This window comes from Acomys minous (assembly GCF_964271855.1).
Source record: "Acomys minous genome assembly, chromosome: 20".
In the NCBI taxonomy this organism is placed as follows: domain Eukaryota; kingdom Metazoa; phylum Chordata; class Mammalia; order Rodentia; family Muridae; genus Acomys; species Acomys minous.
This window is the reverse complement of record NC_140502.1, coordinates 23,610,978-23,634,019: the sequence shown is the minus strand read 5'-3', so window position 1 is coordinate 23,634,019 and position 23,042 is coordinate 23,610,978. Positions and strand designations below refer to the sequence as shown.

Genomic DNA, 23,042 nt, shown 5'->3' with positions numbered 1-23,042 from the left:
CCCAACAACGTCTGCTGAGGTGTCGTCAGCTCAGTGAGGCTGTCCCTGGATCACCCTCTCACTAGCCCCTTCCTGTTGCCTCTCCTGCTCTGCTCCGCAGTCCCCACAGCGTGTAACCCTCTCCCTCAGTGTGCAAGCTCCCCACACCCTCCATCTGTCCGAGCCACTGGAAGGCCGCCTCTCGGGTTTATCTCCAGTGCCGCCAACAGTGCCTGGCAGAACAGCAGGCTCCACACAAGAAGCAGGAAGCCGGTGTGAGGAAGGAACCTGGCAGGCCTGGCAGCAGGCAGCAAGGGACAGCTGCTGCGGGGAGCCAGCGAAACAAGCGGGACTCATGTTCATAAGATGAGCCAGTGAGAGTCAGGAGGCTGCAGGCAGAACCAGTCAAGACCGGCAACCAGCAAGGTGATGACAAATCTGCTGGGAGGCCAGCTCATTAAACCATTACTGTAGTGTGTCAATCAGCCTAGTAAGATCCCTGCCCAGGGGCAACATGCTTTTATTTATATATTTATTTATTCTTTCAAGACAAGGTTTCTCTGTGTAGCCTTGGCTGTCCTGGACTTGTTTTGTAGACCAGGCTGGCCTGGAACTCACAGAGGTCTGGCTGCCTCTGCCTCCCTAAGTGCTGGGATTACAGGTGTGCACCACTGCACTGGGCTCTCAGGGGGCAGCTCTAACACAAGCACTGGCACATCTCTGAGCTGTGTACAAAAGCGCGCCACGTTGCTGCACGCCTCCTCCCTCTTCTGAAGCCAGCAGTCGGCCGTCTTTCTTGCCTGTAACATAACCTTCGCCTTCCTTCACTTTAGGAGCGTCGCGTTTCTGCCCTACCCCTGGGCTGAGGCTAGTGCTACGACCTGAACTCACTTTGCTCAGGCCCTGTGCCGAGAGACCACTGGGGATGGAGTGGTAAGGCAGCGTCCACTGCACTGCAAGCCGGGGAGTCGGGACTGGGATGGGGCAGGCGCTGGCACAGGGGTTAGGCCTGGATTAGAAGCCCTGAGGAAAGGCCATGCTGCATGCTGTTAGTCAAGGAAGGCTGCCCAAAGAAGGGACAGTTGAGTTAAGCTTTAGAAGACCGATAGGAGTCCCAAACACTATGAAGGAGACAGGAGGCGCAAGTGTGAGGCCACTGGGGTGGTTCAACGAATCCTTTCTCAAAATAAACCAAAGACAGGTGGAATATAGCGCAGCAGTCCAGTGCCCAGACAGCAGCCGTAAAGCATTGAGCTCAATAATAACACCTTTTAAAGACTGAAGTAGTTAGTTCCTTGGGTGGAGGAGAAAAATCCCATATGGTGTCATATGCAAAACTGGTAAGCTTTGTAATATAACATGCCCTTTTACGAAGTCCTCTGGGCATCTCTATACTCACTATGTAGATGAGGCTGGCCTCAACCTCACAGGGATACCCATCTCTGCCTCCCAAGCATGGCGAGGCACAACTAATCTATGTAATGGAATATATATATATCAACACACCGCTAACCGGGAGAGATTGCGTGAAGCTGGCCCGGGAGCTGCTGCAGGGAGCTGTCCAAGGTGATGAAAACAATCTCTCTCTTAATGGGGGCTGCAGCTGAAGCGCACTTACAGTGTGTGAGTCTGATGCTGAAAGAGGGGTGTGTGTGTTACTATGGGTTGAAATTAGGGCTCCGGCAGGTGGGAGGCAGAGGCAGGTGGATCTCTGTAGGGCTCAGGCCACCCTGGTCTACACAGTGAGCTCCAGGCCAGCCAGTTACGTAGCGAGACTCTAAAAGAGAAACTAGCACCTGGTACATGCTAGGCAAGCACTGTGCCACTGTGACTATACACCCAGCCCCTCGATTTGTAGACCAGGCTGGCCTCGAACTCACAGAGTGCTGGGGTTAAAGGCATGCGCCACCAAGCCGGGCTGTTTGCAGATCTCACCACTTCCTACCACTCACCTACCAAAATGACCTTGAGTTTGAGGCTCTAACACCAGGTCTTTGTCTCTTCCTTTCTCACTGGTAGCCCATGAGCGTCAGACTCTGAACACTTACCCGGATGAAACCAGTTTCCCCACGAGCCAGCGACACAGAGTGGCTGTAGGCCTGGACTGTGACCAAGCCCACGTAGGAGACTTGCCGGCTACCCCGGTGCTCATTCTTGGCGTCCACAATGAAGGCTGGCAGGGTCTCATCCTGCCCGCACAGCTCAATCATGGTGTAGGTGCAGGTGCCCATCATGTCATAGCGGCGGCCATCGAAGGTGGTGTAGTGGGGGTCGCCATGGGCGCGGCAGACAGACGTGGACTCTGCCACACACCTGGCCTTCCCACTCACCATCTGGCAGCGCTGGCCAGATGTGCACTGAATGCCTCGGCAGAGAGCCTCTCCCTGGGCGAGCCGGGCTGGGGAGGGAAGAAAGATGAAGCCGAGTTAGAAATGTTCATGGGGTCAGGACCCTGGGGAAACTGAGGCTCACAGGCTCATGGAGAGAGAGCTCCTCTGGGCTTCCTGACTCCTCAGGATTTCTGGTTCCACGGTTTAATTCAGCTTGACCCAGAGGCGAGGCAGGTAGTGACGGAGGGCCAGGGGCAGCCACTGAAGTGTCAACTGCTCAGACCTCCGCATCCCTCGTCCTCTCTCCCCACCAGGTTAGAAGTTGCCAAAAGGGTAGGAAATGGAAGATAGAAACTTCAGGAATATGGAGACAACTGCCGGAGAGGTGGCCTTATTAGAAGTCCTAGCCCAGTCACCCACTACTGGGCCCCTGGGTGTATTACTGTAAGTATTCTGGCTTCCGTGTCCTGTCACATGGCTTAACCATAGAAATCTGAGGGAGACACTGCCACGTTTTAGCAAGTTAAACGGGAGTCGGGTTGGTAACTGAGCCTATGTAATGAATGTGATTAATAACCTAAACCCACCCCCACCCCCGTTTTAATATCCAAATCCCAAGTGTCCCTTGAGGTGGGGTGCCATGTTTACCAGGACAAGGATCACCTCGGTGTATGTTCCCAGGTTGAAGAAGACCATCTGGGAAGAAACAGCCCTTCCTGGTCGGCCTCCAGTCCTCAAGAACTCTCTATTCTGACCCCCACCCCACAACACGGGGTCACCCTGCAGCGCCGCCCTCCTCTCTCCTCACAGACCAATCGAAGGACTTGCATGCAGGAACTTGTCCTGCTCTCACCACAGCCCTGCCGCGGGGGAGGGCGGGCATTATCCCTACTTCAGAGCCACAGGGACTGAAGCCTAGAGAGGTGGAGCGACAGGCCGAAGGCCACCCAGGCACAGCGGGCACTTAGCCCCAGACCCTCTGGCTCTGGCCCTGTGTCCTCACAGCTGCCTGGTGGCAGCTTCTGAGTGGGCTGAGCCTGAGGTCCGTCACAGGGTCAGGTCCTGGTCCTTAACTAGTCAAAGCACATGACGGCGCACAGGGAGGCTAGAATGCAGAGATGCCCCATCCCAGGGCCTCAGGGTTGCGCTGCCCGGATTTCCCGGCTGTGAGCAGCAGCAGCAGCAGCAGCAGCAGCAGCAGCAGCAGCAGCAGTCCTACCTACATGAGGTGTGCAGGGGAGCAGTCGGCAGCGGGTACAACTGAATCGGCTGCTGAGGTATCAAAACAGCGACCAGCCCCTCCCCAAAGACCCTTCTGCCCTGGCTCCCTGGGCCCTTCCCAAGACCCATTCTACAACGTCACTGAAAGCCAACAGAGTGCACAGTGGGGGCTTCCTGATGCAGTGCTCTGGACCGGTGTGCCTTGGGGCGCTCTTGTTGGCAAACAGTTAGAATCAGTTACCGTAAGGGGAGGGGAGGGCCTGAAAAGAGTTAAGGAAGGATGCCGTGGAGGGTAAAACTGAGATAGAGGGCTGGAGAGATGGCTCAGAGGGTGAGGGCACCACCTGCTCTTCCAGAGGACCGGAGTTCAGTTCCCAGCAACCACATGGTGGCTCACAGCTGGCTGTGATGAGATTTGGCGCCCTCTTCTGGCCTTCAGGTATAAAGCAGTTATATACATTAAATAAATAAATAAATTTTTCAAAAATTGAGATAGAAAGGCTAACTGAGTCAGGAAGGCAAAGGGAAGAGGTAGGGAAGGCATGGCCAGAAGGCCAAGGCCGCAGATGGTTCCCCATCACTCACTCTGGCCGCAGGCAGCTGCTGTCCCATAGCCCACAGCCTGGGCCAGCCCGAAGGTGAGCAGTCCAAAGCCGGTGGACGCCTTGGCTGTGTGCATCTTGTCAGCAGTGCCAAGGTCCACTTCTGCATAGGAGAACTCACTGCCTGGCACAGCCACCCAGGTGAGTTTCCCCTTCAGTGCCTTCCCGTCCACGGCTAGTTCACTGGTAGCCTTTGTCTGTGCAATCACCAGGGCCACACCCTCAGCGCCTGGCATACTCCTGATCACATAGTCAGGGCAGTAGGCTGCCACATCTGGGATGAGGAGCAGGTAAGGGTCATAGGCAACCTGGTCCTTTATGGCCCCTGTGCCAAACAGCACAACCTGGATACCCACGTCTGCAGACAGGTAGAGAGGCCGGCTTGGCCGGACCTCAAACTCAACCACATCACCCATCTGGAGACCTCGGGAACCGACGGTGCCCCCATGGTTGTAGGTCAGCTTTGTGGGCTGGCTAGCTACGACATAGGCCAGGTCATAGCGGGACTGGGAGGCCAGAGGGGGCACTACATAGTGGGTTCCCCAAGCAGATGTGGGTAGCAGTTGCTCCACCACATGGTTGCAATCTGTGTGCTTGTAGGCACAACTGTGGCCAGAAAAAACAGCTACTGGGCTGCTGGCTGTGACCCTTGACCCGGAGAGATCTTCTGTGCTCTGTAACTGGGCTACTTCATAAGGCTGCAGGGTCACACTAAAGGCACTGCCAGCCGGATGGAAAGTGCCCTGGAACGTCACCGCTGCCTTCAAGCTGATAGTGACTGAGGCCCCTGCTCTGCCAGCCACCACAGCAAACTCCTTTGCATATCGGGCAGAGATGCCCGGGGGTGTGAGCACAAAGTACTCGGTGCCCAGGGCTCCAACAGGCCAGAGCAATGTTAGCTCTGCTGTTGTGGGCTTAGCATTTAAAGCCTGCACAGTGACAGGGTGGTCAGAGTGGACCACCACTGCATGCCGGAAAGTGTCACTGCCAGTCATCTCTGCTCTGGCACTGATGTTGACCATGACCGACTCCCCAGGATTCACTGTGACCTTCTGTGTGGTGTCATCAGCCTGGCTGAGAATGGAGACAGAGGCGGTGTCGTCTGACAGACTGGAGACGAAGAGGCACAGATAGGCCTTGCTGGACCCAGGCTGGTAATTCTGCAGGAAGGCCGTGAGGAATTCTTCCCCACCCGTGTTCCTGGAGTCCACTGTGGCCTCCTGGGTCCATCCTGGAGAAAACGCGGTTGTGGGTCCACTTACCTAGTCCTCCCCATTACAGACCCAGCCCGCTGGCCTGCGCCTGGGACCCTGCTGAAATAATTCTCCCCTCGGCTCCTATTTCCTTCCGCACGCAGCGTCCACCTGTGAGCCTTTCCGGCCTCTGCTGCCCAGAGCGGGGGCACCTTGCGCAGGGCTCTTACTGAACTCAAACGCTGCAGGGGCCAGATGAAGAAATGTGTGTGGTGGCCTTGGCAGTGACCCTGGACGCTGGAGCACCACACTCCACCTGAAACAGCTTTCACTAATTGCTAATACAAAAGATTGGAGCCCTAAAAAGAAAAATACCACACACTCACGTGTTTTTTTTTTTTCAAGAAAACCTGGCTGAGGGCTGGATGAAGTTCTAAGTGGGTCCTTCCTGCCTCAGTATGACTCCGAGGTTTGTGTGAGGAAATGAAGGGGAAAGGGGGCGGCGGGAGTGTGGAGAGAGTGTGAGAGACAGAGCAGAGGGCAGCGGCCTTCTCAACATAAGAGGGAGGGAGGGAAGGGAAAGAGAGAGAGATAGAAACGGAGACACACAGAAAGAGAGAGGTGTAAATGGCGTCTACCCTGTTTCCTTCAGTGCCTAAGGGACCTCTTCAGTTTCAGCAGGCCTCTGCCTCATTGAGGTCAGCCTGGGGAAGGCACTGGGAGGTGGTTTGTGGAGGGGACAAAAATATAGGGTGCTGACCAGGGCAAGCAGAGATTCTCAGACATGAATCGGGGGGCGGGGGGGCTCGATCTGACTTACCCCACAGGAGGGTTGCTCCAGCCCAGAGGGCCCACCAGCTCCACAGGGATCCCATGCCTGCAGCAAAGAGAGAGGGGGTTCAGAGGGTGCCGGCCTGTGGGAGACCATTCCAGAGGGAACAAAGGGGACTAAGGGGCCAGTCCTAGGACAAGAGCCACATGGGTGCACGGAAGGGTCCAGTGGTAAGAGAAGTTGAATAAATAGGACCAGATGGGTTTGGGGTGGGGGTGAGGTGAGGAGGACAGGATCAGGGGCCACGTATGAGGTGTTGGCTATATCCAGGGGTCCGAGAGCAGAGGTAGAAGAGGTGATCCAGGGCCCAGACCCAGAATAGGATGTCAGTTAGTTGTCCCACCTCCGTAGGGAACCCCATCCCTTCTCTCACCTGCGGGAGTCCCAGAGCTGCAGGACCAGATTGCAAGCCAGGCTATATAGAGGGGAGATTCCTGGCTCCTCCGACCACACCCCGGGTCACCTGACCAGGGCACAGCGCCAACTTCCCGGAGAAGGATGCTGATCTCAGACCAGGTGGAATGGGGCGCCCTGAAGACCTGCCAAGGGTGGAGGATGTCTCTGTAGCCTGTGTTCTGGGAGGGCTGTGCGAGCAGCTGGTGGCTGTACACCCTGACAGCTCATGGATCAGTCGGGTCATGGAAGGGCGTTGTCCTTGTGGGGACAGCTGGGGAGCAGCATGTTGAGAGCCTGACTCCCTGGGCAGGGGTAGGGTGGTGGGCAGGGTTTGAAACCAAGACAGGAGGTGGCGACTGGTCATGTTTGCCGGCTCACTGGGCAGATTAGTTTCCTTGACCCCTGCCAGAAGCCGCAGTAAAGGACCCATATCCGGGTCCTAATTCCTCGCAGTCTCAAGCTGAGCCTTGGTCCCTGGCTGTCTCATATCTTCTTTCCAGTCACCAGCAGAGGACAGGTGTCTGGGTGTGGGCAAGGGGTCTGAGGCCTTGGCCCGGGGCCTGTAGTGTGGGCCTTAACGCCCTTACCCTCAGTCCATCAAAGTCTCCTGGGTTTCTCACCTGTGAAGTGTAAACACGAAAAACCCAGCTTTGCTGATCTTCTTCATGTTCTGGTTGCTCTTTAACTACTTGTGGTAAGGCAGGGGTGGGGGTGAGGCAGGTGCCGGGGCTCAGTCTGTGTGTGGTTAAGGCCAGAGGTCTCTATTTCCTGGTCCCATGAGACCATGCGGGTTTCACTTCCTGGAGAATTATTTGGCTTGGGGTTTTCAAAAATGTCTGTGGTTTTGTTGCTCCCTCTCTTGTATTTTCTTCCTTTCTTCTTTCCTTTGTGCCCGTAGATAGGCTTTGGGTGGCTGTGCCTCTCCATTACCCTGCAACTGGTCTGAGGTGAGGGCCAGGTGGCACAGTGAGAGGCAAGGCGGTCTGGGCTGGAGTCAGCTTGTCTCGTGGGGTTGGCCTGGCCCATGCCATACTCTCCTGAGCTCTACTTTGGGGACCACTGTTTGCTGAGGAGTCTTCTCAGGAAACAGCAGCTGCAAAGCCTGGTGCCCTGTGTCAATACTTCCCGCCCTCCCCTCCTCCCTTATCACTAAGGCCTAGACTTCTGTGCAGCCAGGGTGGGTGGGGGAATCTTCTCTCTCTAGGGCTGTGACTTTTCAGAGGGAAAGATAAAGCTTTGGTACTGATAGGGCCCTCAAGTCAACCAGGAAAGTGAAGTGAATAAATAGGAGGCTGGCTATAAGCCAGAGATAACAAAATCAAGTGGGTGCGGGGTGCGGGTGCGGGTGCGGGGCATGGGGCGTGGGGTGTGGGGTACGGGGCATGGGGTGTGGGGTGCGGGGTGCGGGTGCGGGTGCGGGGCATGGGGCGTGGGGTGTGGGGTACGGGGTGCGGGGCGTGGGGCGCGGGGTGCGGGGTGCGGGGTGCGGGGCGTGGGGCGTGGGGTGCGGGGTGCGGGGTGCGGGGCGTGGGGCATGGGGTGTGGGGTGCGGGGCGTGGGGCATGGGGTGTGGGGTGCGGGGTGCGGGGCGTGGGGCGCGGGGTGCGGGGTGCGGGGTGTGGGGTGCGGGGCGTGGGGTGTGGGGTGCGGGGTGCGGGGTGCGGGGCATGGGGTGTGGGGTGCGGGGTGCGGGGTGCGGGGCATGGGGTGTGGGGTGCAAGGTGTGGGATGCAGGGTGCAGGCTGTGGGGTACAAGGTGTGGGATGCGGGGTGCGAGGTGCAGGGTGTGGGGCATGGGGTACAGGGTGTGGGGTGTGGGGTACTTGGTGCAGGGTGCGGGATGCAGGGTGCAGGATGCAGGGTGTCAGGCATGGGGTACTAGGTGTGGGGTGTGAGGCGTGGGGTGCTTGGTGCAGGGTAGAGGGTGTGGGTTCAGGGTGTGGGGCATGGGGTACAGGGTGTGGAGTGTGGGGTACTTGGTGCAGGGTGCAGGATGCAGGGTGTCAGGCATGGGGTACTAGGTGTGGGGTGTGAGGCGTGGGGTGCTTGGTGCGGGGTAGAGGGTGTGGGTTCAGGGTGTGGGGTGTGGGGTACTAGGTGCAGGGTGCTGGATGCGGGGTGCAGGGTGAGGGGTGTGGGGTGCGGGGTGAGGCCCATGGCGAGTGAGGAATGCCCATATCCTCAGGGAAATCCTGTGAGAGCTGGCTGGGAGAACACTACTGTGTCCCTGAGAGGAACATGGGTCAGAAGAGAAAGGACTCCCAAGAAAGCGATTGCAAACTAAGATGTCAAAACACGCAGTGTGGGTATTTTCTTCTCTCTCAAGACACTCAGAGAAAGGAGACAGGAGACGTGAGCAGGAAACCATCAGGGCGAGTTCTCGGAGAGAATTCTGGCCTCCTTTCCACTGGCTCTGTTGTAAGCCTTAATCTGCCTCCTCTGACTGAAACCAAAGAGAAACGTATGCTTTGATTACTGCTCTCTGCAGATGGAGACCTCAGAAATTGGGTGGTGGAGCAAATCTTACTGTAACTTGGCAAATTGCTCGGCCCCCCCCCCACCCACCCACCTCACCCCCCCCCCACCTCACCCCCCCCCCCCGCAGGGACCCTTGGCTGTTACCCTGTTCAGGGTTCAAAGAGTGTGTGTGTGTGTGTGTGTGTGTGTGTGTGTGTGTGTGTGCGTGCGTTATGATACTCTCCTGTGCCCTATCACAGATTATTTATATTCCCAGGAATTTCCCTACCTACCCTGGAAATAAGCTATGGGAACACTTCCTTATGGTCAGAAAGATTCTGTCCATCTGGCCAATGGCAGTGTTCTTTTGAGCCTAAGCAATGGGTGCTTCCATTTGAACCTTTGGGCCTCTCCGTGAGCAGGGCCATACTATGCCAGGCCCTGGAGACGTTCTTACCTGTCTGGGTTCTACAAGCCAGGGCACAGGACGAAGGATCTACTGTGTCCAGCTAAGTTCAGGTCTTGCTGGAAGTTTCTTTGCTTCTTCCTACTGGACCCCATGATCTGACTTTGCACATGCACAGAAAGTGCGTTGTGTTCTCCAGCGACCTGGTGCTTGCCACATGTTTCCAGATTTTTCCTCTGTAATATCAAACATCAATGTTTCCTTCTTGAAACTGTCTTGGCTTCCATGATGCCCCTTCCCGGATTTTGTGCTACTTTGGTCTGAATGCTGGTGGTTTTTAGAAACCATGTTTGCCCATGCTGTCCAATGGGACATCGTCTGGTGAGAGACACTTTCCTTTGCCTGCGGTAGACAATTGAGCTATTGTACTCATGTGGCTACTGAGCGTTGGAAATGTGACAAGTGCAGTCGAAGAGCTGAATTTTATTTTATTGAGTATATTTTCAAACGAGGACCTGTGCCCAGTGTCCGTGTTAGCTCCCACCCCACACCAGAGCTGTTCCGTGTGCAGGCCCAGTCCCTCTGCCCATGAGGTGTTGACTTGTGCTACCCACCCACATAGCGCGTCCCTTATTTGCTCTTTCATACTCCTTCACCCCTTTAGTTTCTGCTGGGACCCGGGAGTCTATTTCTTTAAGTACCTGATTAAAATAGGACGCGGTATTAATGAGTAAACAAATCATAAATGTATATAGCTCACTAAGTCCTCTCAAATAAACACACCCTTATAAGCTGCAGGTAAGGTTTTATAAGGCCAGGTGAAGTCTCCAGAAAGATCATTTCAGTATCCCAGAACCCCTCTTTGTGTTCCCTCCCAAACACTGTTCACTCCCTGCCTCTTAAAGGATAGTGACTATTTTGGCTGTTTCAGTTTTCAAGTCTGTGTAAATGGAGTCTGTCTTGTTTTGTGACCGTCTATTTACAGTCAAAGGCTTCTTTGGCCAAGTAACTATAGTTCATTTTTCAGTGCAACATGCTACTCAGTTATACTAAAATATACGTATCCATGAACATTTAGGTTGTTAACTAGTTAATGGGCTTTTGGTGAATGTATACAATTTCTTTGGAAAACAGTGCGAAATTCCTGTAAACTCTAAGTTTTCCAGGTCACTGATTAATATTTAGATGCTGTCAGTATTTTTTCAAAACTAAGGTACTGATTCTAATTCGCACAGTATGCGGTCATGCCACACCAATGCTTCTAAAAGTGTAGTGGTGTGGATCTATACATTTACTTTTTCGCATATCCGTGTCTGAGTGTATATGTCTGTGCACCACATATGGGCAAGAGCCCGTGGCGTGCAGAAGATGCTGTCAGATTTCCCCAGAACTGGAGTTACAGATGCTTGTAAGCCACCGTGTGGGTGCTGGGGACCAAGCCTGGCTCCTCTGCAAGAGCAGCTATTGCTCTCAACAGCTGACCCCCCTCTCCAGTGCCTGGCCTGACGCCCCGTCTCCAGTGCCTGACCTGACCCCGCTCTCCAGTGCCTGGCCTGACCCCCTCTCCAGTGCCTGACCTGACCCCCCTCTCCAGTGCCTGACCTGACCCCCCCTCTCCAGTGCCTTACCTGAACCCCCCTCCAGTGCCTGACCTGACCCCCCCTCTCCAGTGCCTGACCTGACCCCCCCTCTCCAGTGCCTGACCTGGCCCCCCTCCCCAGTGCCTGACCTGGCCCCCCTCCCCAGTGCCTGACCTGACCCCCCCTCTCTAGTGCCTTACCTGACCCCCCCCTCCAGTGCCTGACCTGACCCCCCCTCTCCAGTGCATGGCCTGACTGCCCTCTCCAGTGCCTGGCCTGACCCCGCTCTCCAGTGCCTGACCTGTAGATTTCATTTGTGTTTGTCAGTGAGGTTGAACCCATTTTCATGTTTACTGGCCGCCTGGATCTTTTTAATGGGATTTCAGTAATATACATATTCAAGTTTCTCTCCCAATATCTTTCGTTGCCTATCTGACTGAACTATATGAATTCTTTTTGTTTTGTTTTGTTTTGTTTTTTGAGACAGGGTGTCTCTGTGTTAGCCTTGGTTATCCTGGGCTCACTCTGTAGACCAGGCTGGCCTCGAACTCACAGCGATCCGCCTGCCTCTGCCTCCCTAGTGCTGGGATTAAAGGTGTGCACCACCACACCCGGCTTATGAATTCTTTATATGTTCTGAACATAAACGGTTTGTTGGTTGCATGTTTTGTAAATATTTCCCTCCTTTCTGTGACTTGGCTTTTAATATTCCAAAGAATGAAAAAGATCCTTAGTTTTAATGTAGATTTTATCCATCAGTATTATTTTTAGAATTGGCCTTTTTTTTTTGTGGCAATATTGAGTCATCTAATCCATGTACATTAATTTTCCATTTATTTAGATCTTGATTTCATCAGTTTTTTTTGAAATTTCTCAGAATATAAATCTTCTACTTATTCCCTTAGATGTAATAATAAATTTTAACTTTTATCTGGGGAAAATTATGCTTTTAATTTCAGATTCCCATGCTTTCATTGTTAGTGTACAAAAATTTATTCAGTTTTGTCATATTGGGCCATCCTTTGTCCAAACATGTTGGACTTACTGATCTCAGCAGATTTTTAGCAGGTCGTGGGACTGTTGAATGCAGTTATTTTATCCAAAAGTAGGGACAGTTTTAGTCCTATTTTATTTACTATTTGTTATATCTTGGGTATTTTTTTTCCCCACTGAGCGGGATGTAAGTTCTAGCAGTGTGCTAAGAATGGTGAGAGCAAACAGTTCTTGACTTTTTCCTAATCTGAGAAACATTCACTCTTTCACTGCTACATACAGTCCTAGTTAAGAGGCTTTGGTAGATGTGCCGGTTCTCTCCTATTTTCAAGTTGCTGAGAGTGCTGTCATAAATGAATGTTAGGTTTTACCAAATACTTCTCCTGTGTCACAGAAAATGGCTCCTGTAACTCGCTGAAGTGGCAAACTACACTAACTTCTTTTTTTAAGTACTGAATTAATTTTGCATACCTGGAAGAAACTGCACTTAGATATAGTATATACCAAAAATACTTTTTGCATACTTTGAATTCATTTATTAGTATCTCTAAGTATCTTAAAATCTAAGTTCATGAGACCTACTGTATAATTTTCTGTTCTCTCTGCTCCATGCCTTCCTTCTACGATGTTTTTGGTGTAGATGTCAAGGCCATGCTGGTCTCAGATTGAGTTGGAGAAATGTCCTTTCTTCTGTTTCCTGGGAGAGGGTGCATAAAATTGTTTATAATTCTTTAAGTGTGGGAAAGCTGGAGATTACTTTCTCTAAACCTGTGTGTGTGTGTGTGTGTGTGTGTGTGTGTGTGTGTGTGTTGCTATGGAAAAACACATTGACAAAAGCAACCTGAAAAAGAATTCACAGGGGATGGTGTGCACCTTTAATCTCAGAACTCAGGAGGCAGAGACGGGTTGACCTGTGAGTCTCAGGCCGGTCAGGGCTACGCAGTGAGGCCCTGTCTTTGAAAAGAAGGAAGGAAGGAAGGAAAAAAGGAAGGAAAGAAAAGACCAGGGGTGGAGGAAGTGTTATTATAGCTCACAGTTCAAGGTACAGTCCAGCAAGGCGGCAGATGCTTGAAGCACCTGGCTAAATCCATCCACAATCAGGAAACAGAGCGCCCTTTCTTTCTTTTCTTTTCTTTCTTTCTTTCTTTCTTTTTTTTTTTTTTTTTTTTTGGTTTTTCAAGACAGGGCTTCTCTGTGTAGCCTTGGCTGTCCTGAACTCACTTTGTAGACCAGGCTGGCCTCGAACTCACAGCGATCCGCCTGCCTCTGCCTCCCGAGTGCTGGGATTAAAGGTGTGCACCACCACGCCCGGCGACAAGCGCACTTTCGCTGTGCCGTATGGTCCAGGACCCCCTGCCTGGGAAGGGTCTCATCTGCAGTTAGGATGGGTGGTCCCACATCTACTAATGTAATCGGATGCTCCCCATCGGCACCTCCAGAGGCTCTTCTCCCGGATGATTCTGGATCCTGGCAAAGCTGGCAACTAACATCACGATGACGCGAACGTGTGTGTGTGTGTGTGTGTGTGTGTGTGTGTGTGTGTGTGTGCGCACGCCTGTGTGTGAGTTTAGAGAGAACAGTGCCTGTTGCTCTCCAAACTGAAGTGGAAGTTTCTGGCTTCTTTGAAGACTCAGTTGTGTCACGTGAGTGTGTGTGTGTGTGTGTGTGTGTGTGTGTGTGTTTGGTTTTGGTCCCAAGTATGGGACGTGGGAGTGTTTCCCCCACTGCTGACCTCTGTTAGTAGAAAACAGACCTGTGAGGGGGCATGTGATGTTCTGCTGGAAGCTGTGTTGTGTGAGAGGGTGAGTGACGCTGTCTTGTGCAAGGGGTGTGGTTTTCGCCAACTGCAAAGCCCAGCTTTTATGGCCTCTGGGAGGGGATAAACAGAAGCCCATAGACAGCGAGACGACGCGTTTGCATTGCTACGCCTTGTCGTTTTCCAACACGTCAGTAGAGCTGCTCATGGAGCTCCAGCCGAGCCCGCTGACTCCCACCGACCTGACAGGGCAGAGTTCTGCGGCTGCTGCTGGACCCTGCTGCTGTTACTGCGGCGTCGTGTTGCTGTTTCCTGTTTGCTGTTTGACTGGGCTGCTGGTGTCCTGACAAAGCGGAGGGCACCCCTCCCCCCGCAAGGAACTCTGTCTGAAAAGGTCCACATCCTCTGCCCCTATTAATCTTTGCTCTTTCCTACCTCTGGGATGATGGGTCGGAAAGGAGGCAGAAGTGTTTAAGAACCATAAATAAAGGACGTTCTTGAAAAATCTAAGCCTACACCAACCTTATTTTCTTTTTAAGACAGACTCTCTTATTGAATCTGCTGCGTACCTTCTGGCTAGTGTACAGGCGCCAGGCTGCTCGGTTGCCCTTCCCGACATGCAGGGACACATATTAGCACTGAAATTCTCGCTCAATCCCGTGAGGCCTGGTCCATCAGCTTCTGGGCCAGGCCAAGGCGCCGGTGGGAGCGCTTCACAGCCAGTGAGGCGGTGTGCCCATGAGGGGGCATCGTGGGGATCCTCTTCCATCTTGGCCAGGACGTACCCCACGAGGACTTCCCATCCTCATCCTCAGCAACGTAGGAGAGCTGGGGCCAAGAGAGACCGTGATAGGAACAGTACTCCATCTGGTAGTTCTCAGGGAGGCAAAGGAGGTTGCAGTGTCTCGTGTTTATCAGGTCATCTGGCCGAGCAAGGAAGATGTTCATGGTGGAAGACAGGCCTTCTAGACTCTGGAGAAGCAGAGAGGATGCCACAGAGCACAGTGACACCAACATCATTTGCTTTAAAACGGCTGGGATATCCAAACAGGACTCACACAAGATGAGGGACATCTCCCGCGATCTTCCATTTCTTCTCTGCGATGCTGCACAGAACCGTGTCCGTGTTCATGCAAGTGGGTTCCCAGATGTGTCCGAAATAAAGGATGACCACACGGTTCTCCTCCCAAGCGATGGCCTGGTCTCCCTGCCAGCCATCATGCAGAGGCTGAGGCATGTATGAAGTCCTGAGCACGTCTCCGGGGCCAGGTGCCGAGAGATGCCCCAGTGGTCCCAGCCACACAGGGCCACACCAGGTGACCTCTAAAACGTGGTGTTAGCTAGTACTTTCTTGACCTGTTTCAGTTCGTTTATTCCTGGTGTACAGCAGTGCTCATGAAGTGTGTATGTTCTTTCCGGGAACTGAATGTAGGTTCTTGTGTGTGCAAGGCTAGTGAGCGCTCTAACAGCAATGTTGCTCTAACAGCCCAATGTTGCTGATTTTTCTAAGATTTTATATTCTGTAATTTTGCTAAATTCATTTGTTAGTTGTAATGGGCCCCTTTAGGGGTGGGACCTTGTCTGGGCCCATGGGACAAATCGAACTGGGGTTCACCCAAAGAGAGGGTGCAGATTGAAAGTGGGAACAGAGATGTGAGAAAATTGAGTCGTCTGGAAATTTCTGATCAAGACTCTCTTTAATGCAGAGGAGTAAGACTTTATACAGCAAGGTCAACAGGATCTATGCAGATCCCACTCTCCCTAGCCCCAGGGCAAGAACACAATCACCTGTAAGAACGTCCTTAATCCTCTGGGTAGTTCCCGGTAAGGACTTCCTTATTTCTCTGGGTAGACAACCCAAAGATAGCCCAGAACACAAGACTTCCTTCAGCAAGGGTCAACAACTCGAAGGTCACAGGGCGCAGCCTAAGCACGGGATTTCTAATATGGCTAAATTTAGCATGGCTCCCCACAGGACCTGAGATTTTTCTATATATAAAATCATCTGCAAAGAATGCCAATTTGACTTTTTGTGTGTTTGTTTGTTGTTTTTTCAAGACAGGGTTTCTCTGTGTAGCCTTGGCTGTCCTGGACTCACTTTGTAGACCAGGCTGGCCTCAAACTCAAAATCATCCGCCTGCCTCTGCCACCCAGGTGCTGCGACTAAAGGCGTGAGCCACCAACCGTCCAGCTCAATTTGACTTTCTATGTCGGTGATTTCTTTCTCTTGCCTTATGATGAAAGCCAGCAGCCTACTCTCAGCTCCCATCTTGGGAAGCTTTCAATTTTACTCCATTCATTCCATTAGACATTGACCTGTCATATGTGGTACTTATGCTGAGACACACTCCTTCTATAAGTAATCTGTTCAGCACTTCAGTATGTGATGTGTGAACGCATGCATGCATGCGACGGCAAGTGTAGAGGACAGAAAACCACCTCAGGCACTGCACGCACAAAACTTGAAGTTTAAAAGAAAATGAAAAAAAAGTAAATTTACTTAACCTAGTAGCTATTGTTAGACATTCACAATTGTTTTTCCCGAAGTTTAATATCTCTTCCTTCCGCTCATATTCTTGCTGCCTTCCAAATGGTTCAGAGCTTGTAGAGTCGGTTCTGCTTTCACTGTTACTTGGCTTCTGGAGGTCGGACTGAGATCAACAGGCTTATGTGGCAAGGGCCTTTGCCCACTGATCCATCTCAATGGCCTTGTTCAGTCCTTTACCATGAAGAGATGTCGATTTTGCCAAATGCCTTTTATGCATCTATTGAAATGATCTTAATGGTGCTGTCATTCATCCTGTTAATGTGCTGTGTTGCAGCTGTTGAACCATCCTTGCAACTCTGTTTAGGTTTTTTTTTTTTTTTTATCCTTGTTCATCAAGAATATTGGTATTCCTTTCTTCTTTTCTGCTTTTCCTTTTTTGGTTTTTTTTTTGTTTTTGTTTTTGTTTGTTTGTTTGTTTTGTTTTGTATTTTGAGACAGAGTCTCTTTACCCAGCCTTGGCAGTCCTGGAGCTCACTATGTACATCAGGCTGGTGTCAATTTCACATAGATTTGTCTGCCTCTGTCTCTCTAGTGCTGGAATTAAAGGAATTTACCACCATTCCAGGCTATTAATTTTCTTTTTCTTTTTTTAATTATGATTTGTGATCATCACTCTTCATTGTCTACTGGGCTGGATTTAGAATCACCTAGGAAACACAACTTGGGGCATGTTTGTGAGGACACTTCCAGAGCGTTTTTAACTATTTCTTTTTACTCAGTCTGGGATGCCACCATAAATGCTGATGGCATCACTCATGCTGGGGGCCCAGACTGAGTAAAAAAGGAATAGAGAGGGTAAGCCGAGCACCAGCATCCATGTCCCTATGTGCTGACTGTGGCTGCAATGTGACTCTCCACCATAGGGTTCCTCTGACACGCCTTCCCCACTAGGACAGACTATTCCCTTATACCATGAGCTAAGAAAAACGTTTTCATGAGTTGTTTTTATCATAGCAATGAAAAAACCTGGAATTGGGGCTGTTGCTGTGACAAAGCCGATCGTGTGGTTGGTAGTCCTCTGGAATTGATTTTCTGGAGGAATGTGGAAGAGTTTAGAATGCAGTCTAAAGAAGTTCTGGATGCTAATCACAGAGGTTACCATAACATCCTGGTAGGTGTTGGAAAACCCAGATGATGACAAAAGGCAAACAGTGAAAACTGTGATTGAAGCACATGGATGCTTCTCTTTTAACCTGCATGGTATTTTGTTAAGTTTTAAACTAAACATCAACATTTTAAGGTTCAGAGATTTTCATTAGGAGTCATTTTGAGGGTGCTCTGGGTACCAGCGGGTGTAGGCAAGCACTCCCCCGCGGAACTTCCCCTCCAGTCCTCAGCTCTGAGCTTCTCCCGAAACATCAGCCCTAGCAACAATGACGTCACCTTTTGGCATGGCGGTGTTCACTGGGGCTGGGTGCTAACTTCTTCCTGAGGATGAGGGCTGTCTTCTCAGCCAGCCTGGCAATCTCCACTTCCTTGTTATCTGCTCCTGCACACCGAGCCTCTCCCCAAGCGCCCAAGTCCCAAGTCAGGATTTCTTTTAGATAGTGGGGGGACAGGGAGAAAGCAAGCCCTGGGCTTGCACCTGAAGAGAAGTTAAGTGAGGTTTCCTGGTGCGAGGTTTCCTGTGTCAAGTGTCCCCTATGGGCTGCTCTGGGGAGTGGGAGGGTAGGTTTTAATAATACAGGATACAGAAAGGTGGGTCTGCTGGACTCCGATCGCTGAGTCTATTCCTGCAAGCCCGTGAGAGCCAGAGTCCAGAGTCGACGCGAAAGCAAGGGCATTGTATTGAGCTGACACACTGGGGTCCATCAAGCTCAGAAGAGTCGGGAGACCCCGAAGGGCAGGAGCAAGGGCTTTTCATACCCTCACAGAAGCAGGACTAGCACAAACATGATTAGTTAGCTGACCTTTAAAACGATTGGCTAAGTAATGGCGCAGGCGGGAGAAAAAGGCTCGGGAGGAGAAAGGGTGTGGGTGGGACGAAACGGTGCGGTTTTCTGAGCGAGCTAACAATAGTTGGGGACATTCTCCACCAGGAGGGCTGAGCACATTCCTGAGGTAGTGGAAACTTAAACACAAGCTGGCCGTCCTTAGATCAGGCTGGACTCTTCAGGTCTGGCTTGAAAAACTCCTGAGAGAGCATTGGGTCTACTCATCCCTGAGGAAGATAGGCTTGCCTACGCACAATTTCTGGCACATCGATAGTAACTATCAAAAGATGCTAAGACTCAGGACTCTGACGTTAGTGCCATCCCTGTGACTTACTTGCTGCTTGGCAAATCACTTCACTTCCCGAGCCTGGCTTTCCAACGTAGGGCCCGAGGACATAGGAAAACCAGAGTTCTCATTTCAAGCACCATTCTGAGGACTCAATCCAGTGGTATGTGTGACATACTCAAAAATACTTAGTGTAGCCGGTGTGGTGGCGCATGCCTTTAATACTAGCCCTCGGGAGGCGGAGGTAGGTGGATCCCTAAGTTCCAGGTCGGCCTGGTCTACACAGAAAGTTCTGTTGGGGGCCGTGCAGGAGGAAAAACAAAGGAGCTCTAAAACTTTTTTTTTTCTTCAGTTTTTCGAGACAGGGTTTCTCTGTGTAGTTTGACTGTCCTGGACTCGCTTTGTAGACCAGGCTGTCCTCAAACTCACAGCAATCCACCTGCCTCTGCCTCCTGAGGGTCCACTGGTTAGCATAGCCATGATGGGCGTGTCTTGGGGAGGCTTAGCCCTGAGAACTAAGTGTCCAGAGGGCTTCACGCCATTAGGCAGCATGGCTCTGCTTGTCGCCCTTGGTCCTCACAAGCCTGCTAATATATGAACCGTGTGAGCACTATAAAGGGCTGCCAGCCCCTCACTGGGCAGGAGCGTGAGCACTCACGAAAACAAGGCTTGGTCTCTCTCAGGCATTTCAGGTTCAACCACCAGCCTGGACAAGAACCTGCAGATGGAGACCGCCAGCAACGACCACCACCCTTCGAAGGAATTTGGAAAGACAGATGGTTTAGCAAAGTAAGGTGAAGACAGTTTTGCTATCGGCTCTGACATAGAAAACCTTAGGGAACAAGCTGAAGAAGAAGGTGCACTCTTAATAGTAAAGCTAGGGGCTCTGAGGTTGGCGAGCAAAGGCAGTGCCCCAATTAGCACTGGCTGCCGTGACTCTCGCTGAAGCCGGCTTCAAGGTGACTGATTTCTTATACTTATTTTTGCCCTCAGCTTCCTGATATAACGGAAATTATTAATGAGTAGATGAGCACCTTTAGGATTTAAAGTAGAAATAGCTGATTGGTTTCTATAGAGAAGTTTAGATTTGTGATTCTTGTATGATTTTTTTTAATAAGATTACTTCTTAAGATAATTATTTTTGTAATCACAAATTGCAGCCTGCCAGTAAAGAAAAGCTGGGTTAAGAAATTCCCTTGCTTGCTTATACTCTGTTAACATACGTAACAAGTTGCTTAAGTTACAAATGTGTCTGTGTTCTTGCAAATAACTTGTTTTTCATGTTTGTTCCTCGCCCATAATATGTAAAACATTCGATGCTGTGAAGGTACCGAGGAACATGCCTTTCTCACATGTACTCAGTGTTATCATTCACTTAAAGAAAAATAGAATGCAACCATATTGTGAGTTTTGTACTGCTTCAGAGATCTTCCTGGGGTATACAAGCTATGGGAGAAATAATGAAGTGATTTGAACTCGCTCTTTGGAGTTTGTTTCATCCACCAAGTTGTGTGTATGTGTATATACGAATGTGTGTAAGGTTGTTGGAATCCATTTCCAACCATTCAATATGTGCGTGTGTGTGTGTGCGTGTGTGCGCATGTGTGTGTGCATGTGTAAAGTAAGAGAAGTTGGAAGAAGCAGCTTGTTGGAACCTACCTGCTGGAGTCTGACTTACACCATCATCAAGCGCAAGTGTGTGTACTTCTTTTCTCTCCTTATTTCCTTTCTCTTTTTGGATGCTTGCCACCACCCACGGAAGGCCCTGAGAGGAGCCGTCAGTCCTAGCCCCCACTTACATGGCAGCTGTAAGCCCCCGCCAGGAAGCTATCAGCATTTGCCCACCGCTGCCAACAACTTAATTAAGGGCCAGCTTCGATGTTAACTACTTGCTGCTGCCTGTCTTCTTTTCTTTGGAAGCCTCACCTGAGAGGACATGTTGTCCCACCCACGTCCCTCTCCATGAGATGCTGGGTCCAGCTGGCTGCCTCAACGGGGCTTCCCGAGCCACTTCTGATAAGTGAGACTGTCAGCACCCAATTTGATGATGGTATCAGTGTGTTGCTTGCGTTTGTTCTTTCTGGAAGCCCTGGGAACCCAAGAGGTCACTCTGCTCCACCTGGGGGTCTTTCCGGTGGGGATTCGAGCCGCACTGAGGCGGCATCACCGGCCTGTGGCGTCTGTTTATCTGGTACTTAGCTATTAAGCTGTAGTATGTGCACTGCTCCCCCACGATAAAAGATCCAGCGTACAATAACAGCAGCAGCGAGCCACCGTGCCCTCTGTGAGCCGCTGGAAAGCACACAACGTCCACCAGAGGCTGCCGCTGTCGCGTCTGTGGCTTCAAAATGAAACCGGGAGTTCAGCCATGGTGAGAACCCTCCACCTGGCTGGAACTCACCATCAGGCAGCAGCGGTGTCTACGGGGTGGCCGGAAGCACCAGCTTTGGTGTTACCTACTTGCCGCTGCCTGTCTTCTTTTCCTTGGAAGCCTCACCTGAGAGGACATGTCATCCCACCCACATCTCTCGACGAGGTGGGTCCAGCTGGCTGCCTCCACGGGACTTTGCCAAGTCACTTCAGATGAGTGAGACTGTAAGCACCCAATCTGACGATGCGAAGATATCAGTGTGTTGCTTGTATCTGGTTTTTTGTTTTTGGAAGGCTTGGAACCCAACTCCGCACTCGGCTCCACCCGGGACTTTCCGGTGGGGATTCGAGCTGCACTGATAGTGGCATCACCGATCTGCCACTTCTGTTTATCTGTTCTTTGCTATTTCTGATATGTACACGTATGGAGATATTTATACACACATACACTCATCCAAAACGGAAAGACAGGATAGACCCACAGTTTTTAAATGGCGCTTTTTTCCCCCTCCAACAATAATGAGTTTCCATTTCCTGGTGGTGTTTGGCCCCCAGGAGTTAAGTTTCCATTTCTCCAATGTACTGTGGACTTCTCTGCACCTGTAACACCACGAGAAGGAGAGGGTGCTGGGGTGCCCACTCTTACCTCAGTTATTTCCATGCCAGCGGAGGCCAAGAGAGGCCCGCCAGAGAAGGCGGCACAAAGACATCAATGGAAGAGAAGGAGGCGGTGGGACTCGTTTGTGGGACACCCTAAACCCGAATGAAAGCCCAACCGCCCTCCCTTAATAAAGTCGCAGGTCTCCCTTCCTCCCATATCTGCATTGCTTGCCAGCTTCGCTTTTTCCTTTGTGCCGACTGTTTTCCTGTCTTTCTTCAACTGGTGTAGGGGAAGGAAGGCGCCCGTATCACCACGGCGACCAGAGGCCACGCTCCATACCACACACAACACACAGGGGGCTCAATGTGTGCAGACTCGTGTAGCTGGACAGTAACAATTTGTGCCTGCTACCTATATATGCTCCAATTAAAAAAAAAAAGAAAAGTTTACTTAACAAAGGCTGTGGCTGTCACGCAGCATGGTAGTGTACGTCCCTGGTACCAGGAACACGGGTCTAAGGTTCCAACCCTGCTTTGCCATTTCTGCCGGCTGCTCAAGTGACTTCCGGGCTTGACACCTGTTCCCTTTCTCTGTAAAAGAGAACAAGATACATACTAAGAATTTTAGCTGGGCTTGTTTAGATATCAACCCCCGCCCCCGCGCCCCAAACTCCAGCACCAGCAACAAGAAAAGAAACAACAATAATTTGACAGGTAACTCCAGTGCCACAGGCTCTTTCGTCCAGTGCGCAAACACACTCGGATATACAAATACACACGTAATTAAATATAAAACCCTTTCAAGAAGGATGTATTTCTATTATTTCAAATCATGTGTACAGGGGTGTGTGTGTGTGTGTGTGTGTCTGGAAGTGGCGACGTGTGCCTGGGCGCAGGTGCCTGCGGAAGCCAGATGCTAGTGAGGGTCCCCATTACGTGGGCGCTGGGAACCGAACCCGGGCCTTCTAGAAGAGCGGCAGGTGCTCTTAAACGCTGAGCCATCTCTGCGGCCACCAAAGGCAAAGTTAAGAATAAGCCAAGGGAACGGAGGAAAAAAAAAAAGAAAAGGTTCCAACGGGGCCTGACATAGACCTGCAAGCCGCGGCTGCCTCGGTTTCTCTAGCTTCGGTGCGATCTGATTGGCTGGCTCCCGCCTTCCCCACCCCCACCCCCCACCCCCGCACCGTTCGGTGGCCTCAGCTCCTCTCTGCAGGCGGCGGGCAGAGGTGAGCGAGCGCCTCGGGTTTCTTCACAGCTCCGCTACCTTTCCCCGAGACTCTCCGGAGAGTTTCTTTAAGAGCGACGCAGCCGCGCCACCTACTGTGGAGAAAGAAACTTCTCACCAAGGCCGAGCTGCCGCGGGGCAAGATGGAGCCGGAGCGCGAGTTACTGCGCACGCGCGAACCGCCCCGCGTCGGGGGTGGGGGGGGAAGGGGGCGAGGCTCACGGGCGCAGGCACGCATCCTGGGGGCGGAGCCCGCGGGGAGGGGGCGGGGACCAAGTCTTTCCCGCCCTCCCTGCTCTCCGGGGCCCCGTCCAGTCGGCCCTCGGAGATAACT

The 23,042-nt window shown here is 51.7% G+C and overlaps 1 protein-coding gene across 1 annotated transcript in view; it reads right to left on the bottom strand.

The window, feature by feature from the left end:
* The window catches only part of LOC311591671 (IgGFc-binding protein-like), a 39,867-nt gene extending 30,382 nt beyond the window's left edge, over window positions 1-9,485 (bottom strand). The window contains exons 1-3 of the mRNA XM_084771539.1: window positions 9,468-9,485; window positions 6,146-6,202; window positions 2,028-2,377 (exon numbers count right to left, since the gene is read on the bottom strand). Coding sequence (XP_084627665.1) covers window positions 2,028-2,377; window positions 6,146-6,200 — 405 coding nt within the window. The 5' untranslated portion in view covers window positions 6,201-6,202; window positions 9,468-9,485. The remainder of the gene's footprint in view (window positions 1-2,027; window positions 2,378-6,145; window positions 6,203-9,467) is intronic.
* Window positions 9,486-23,042: the final 13,557 nt, after the last annotated feature.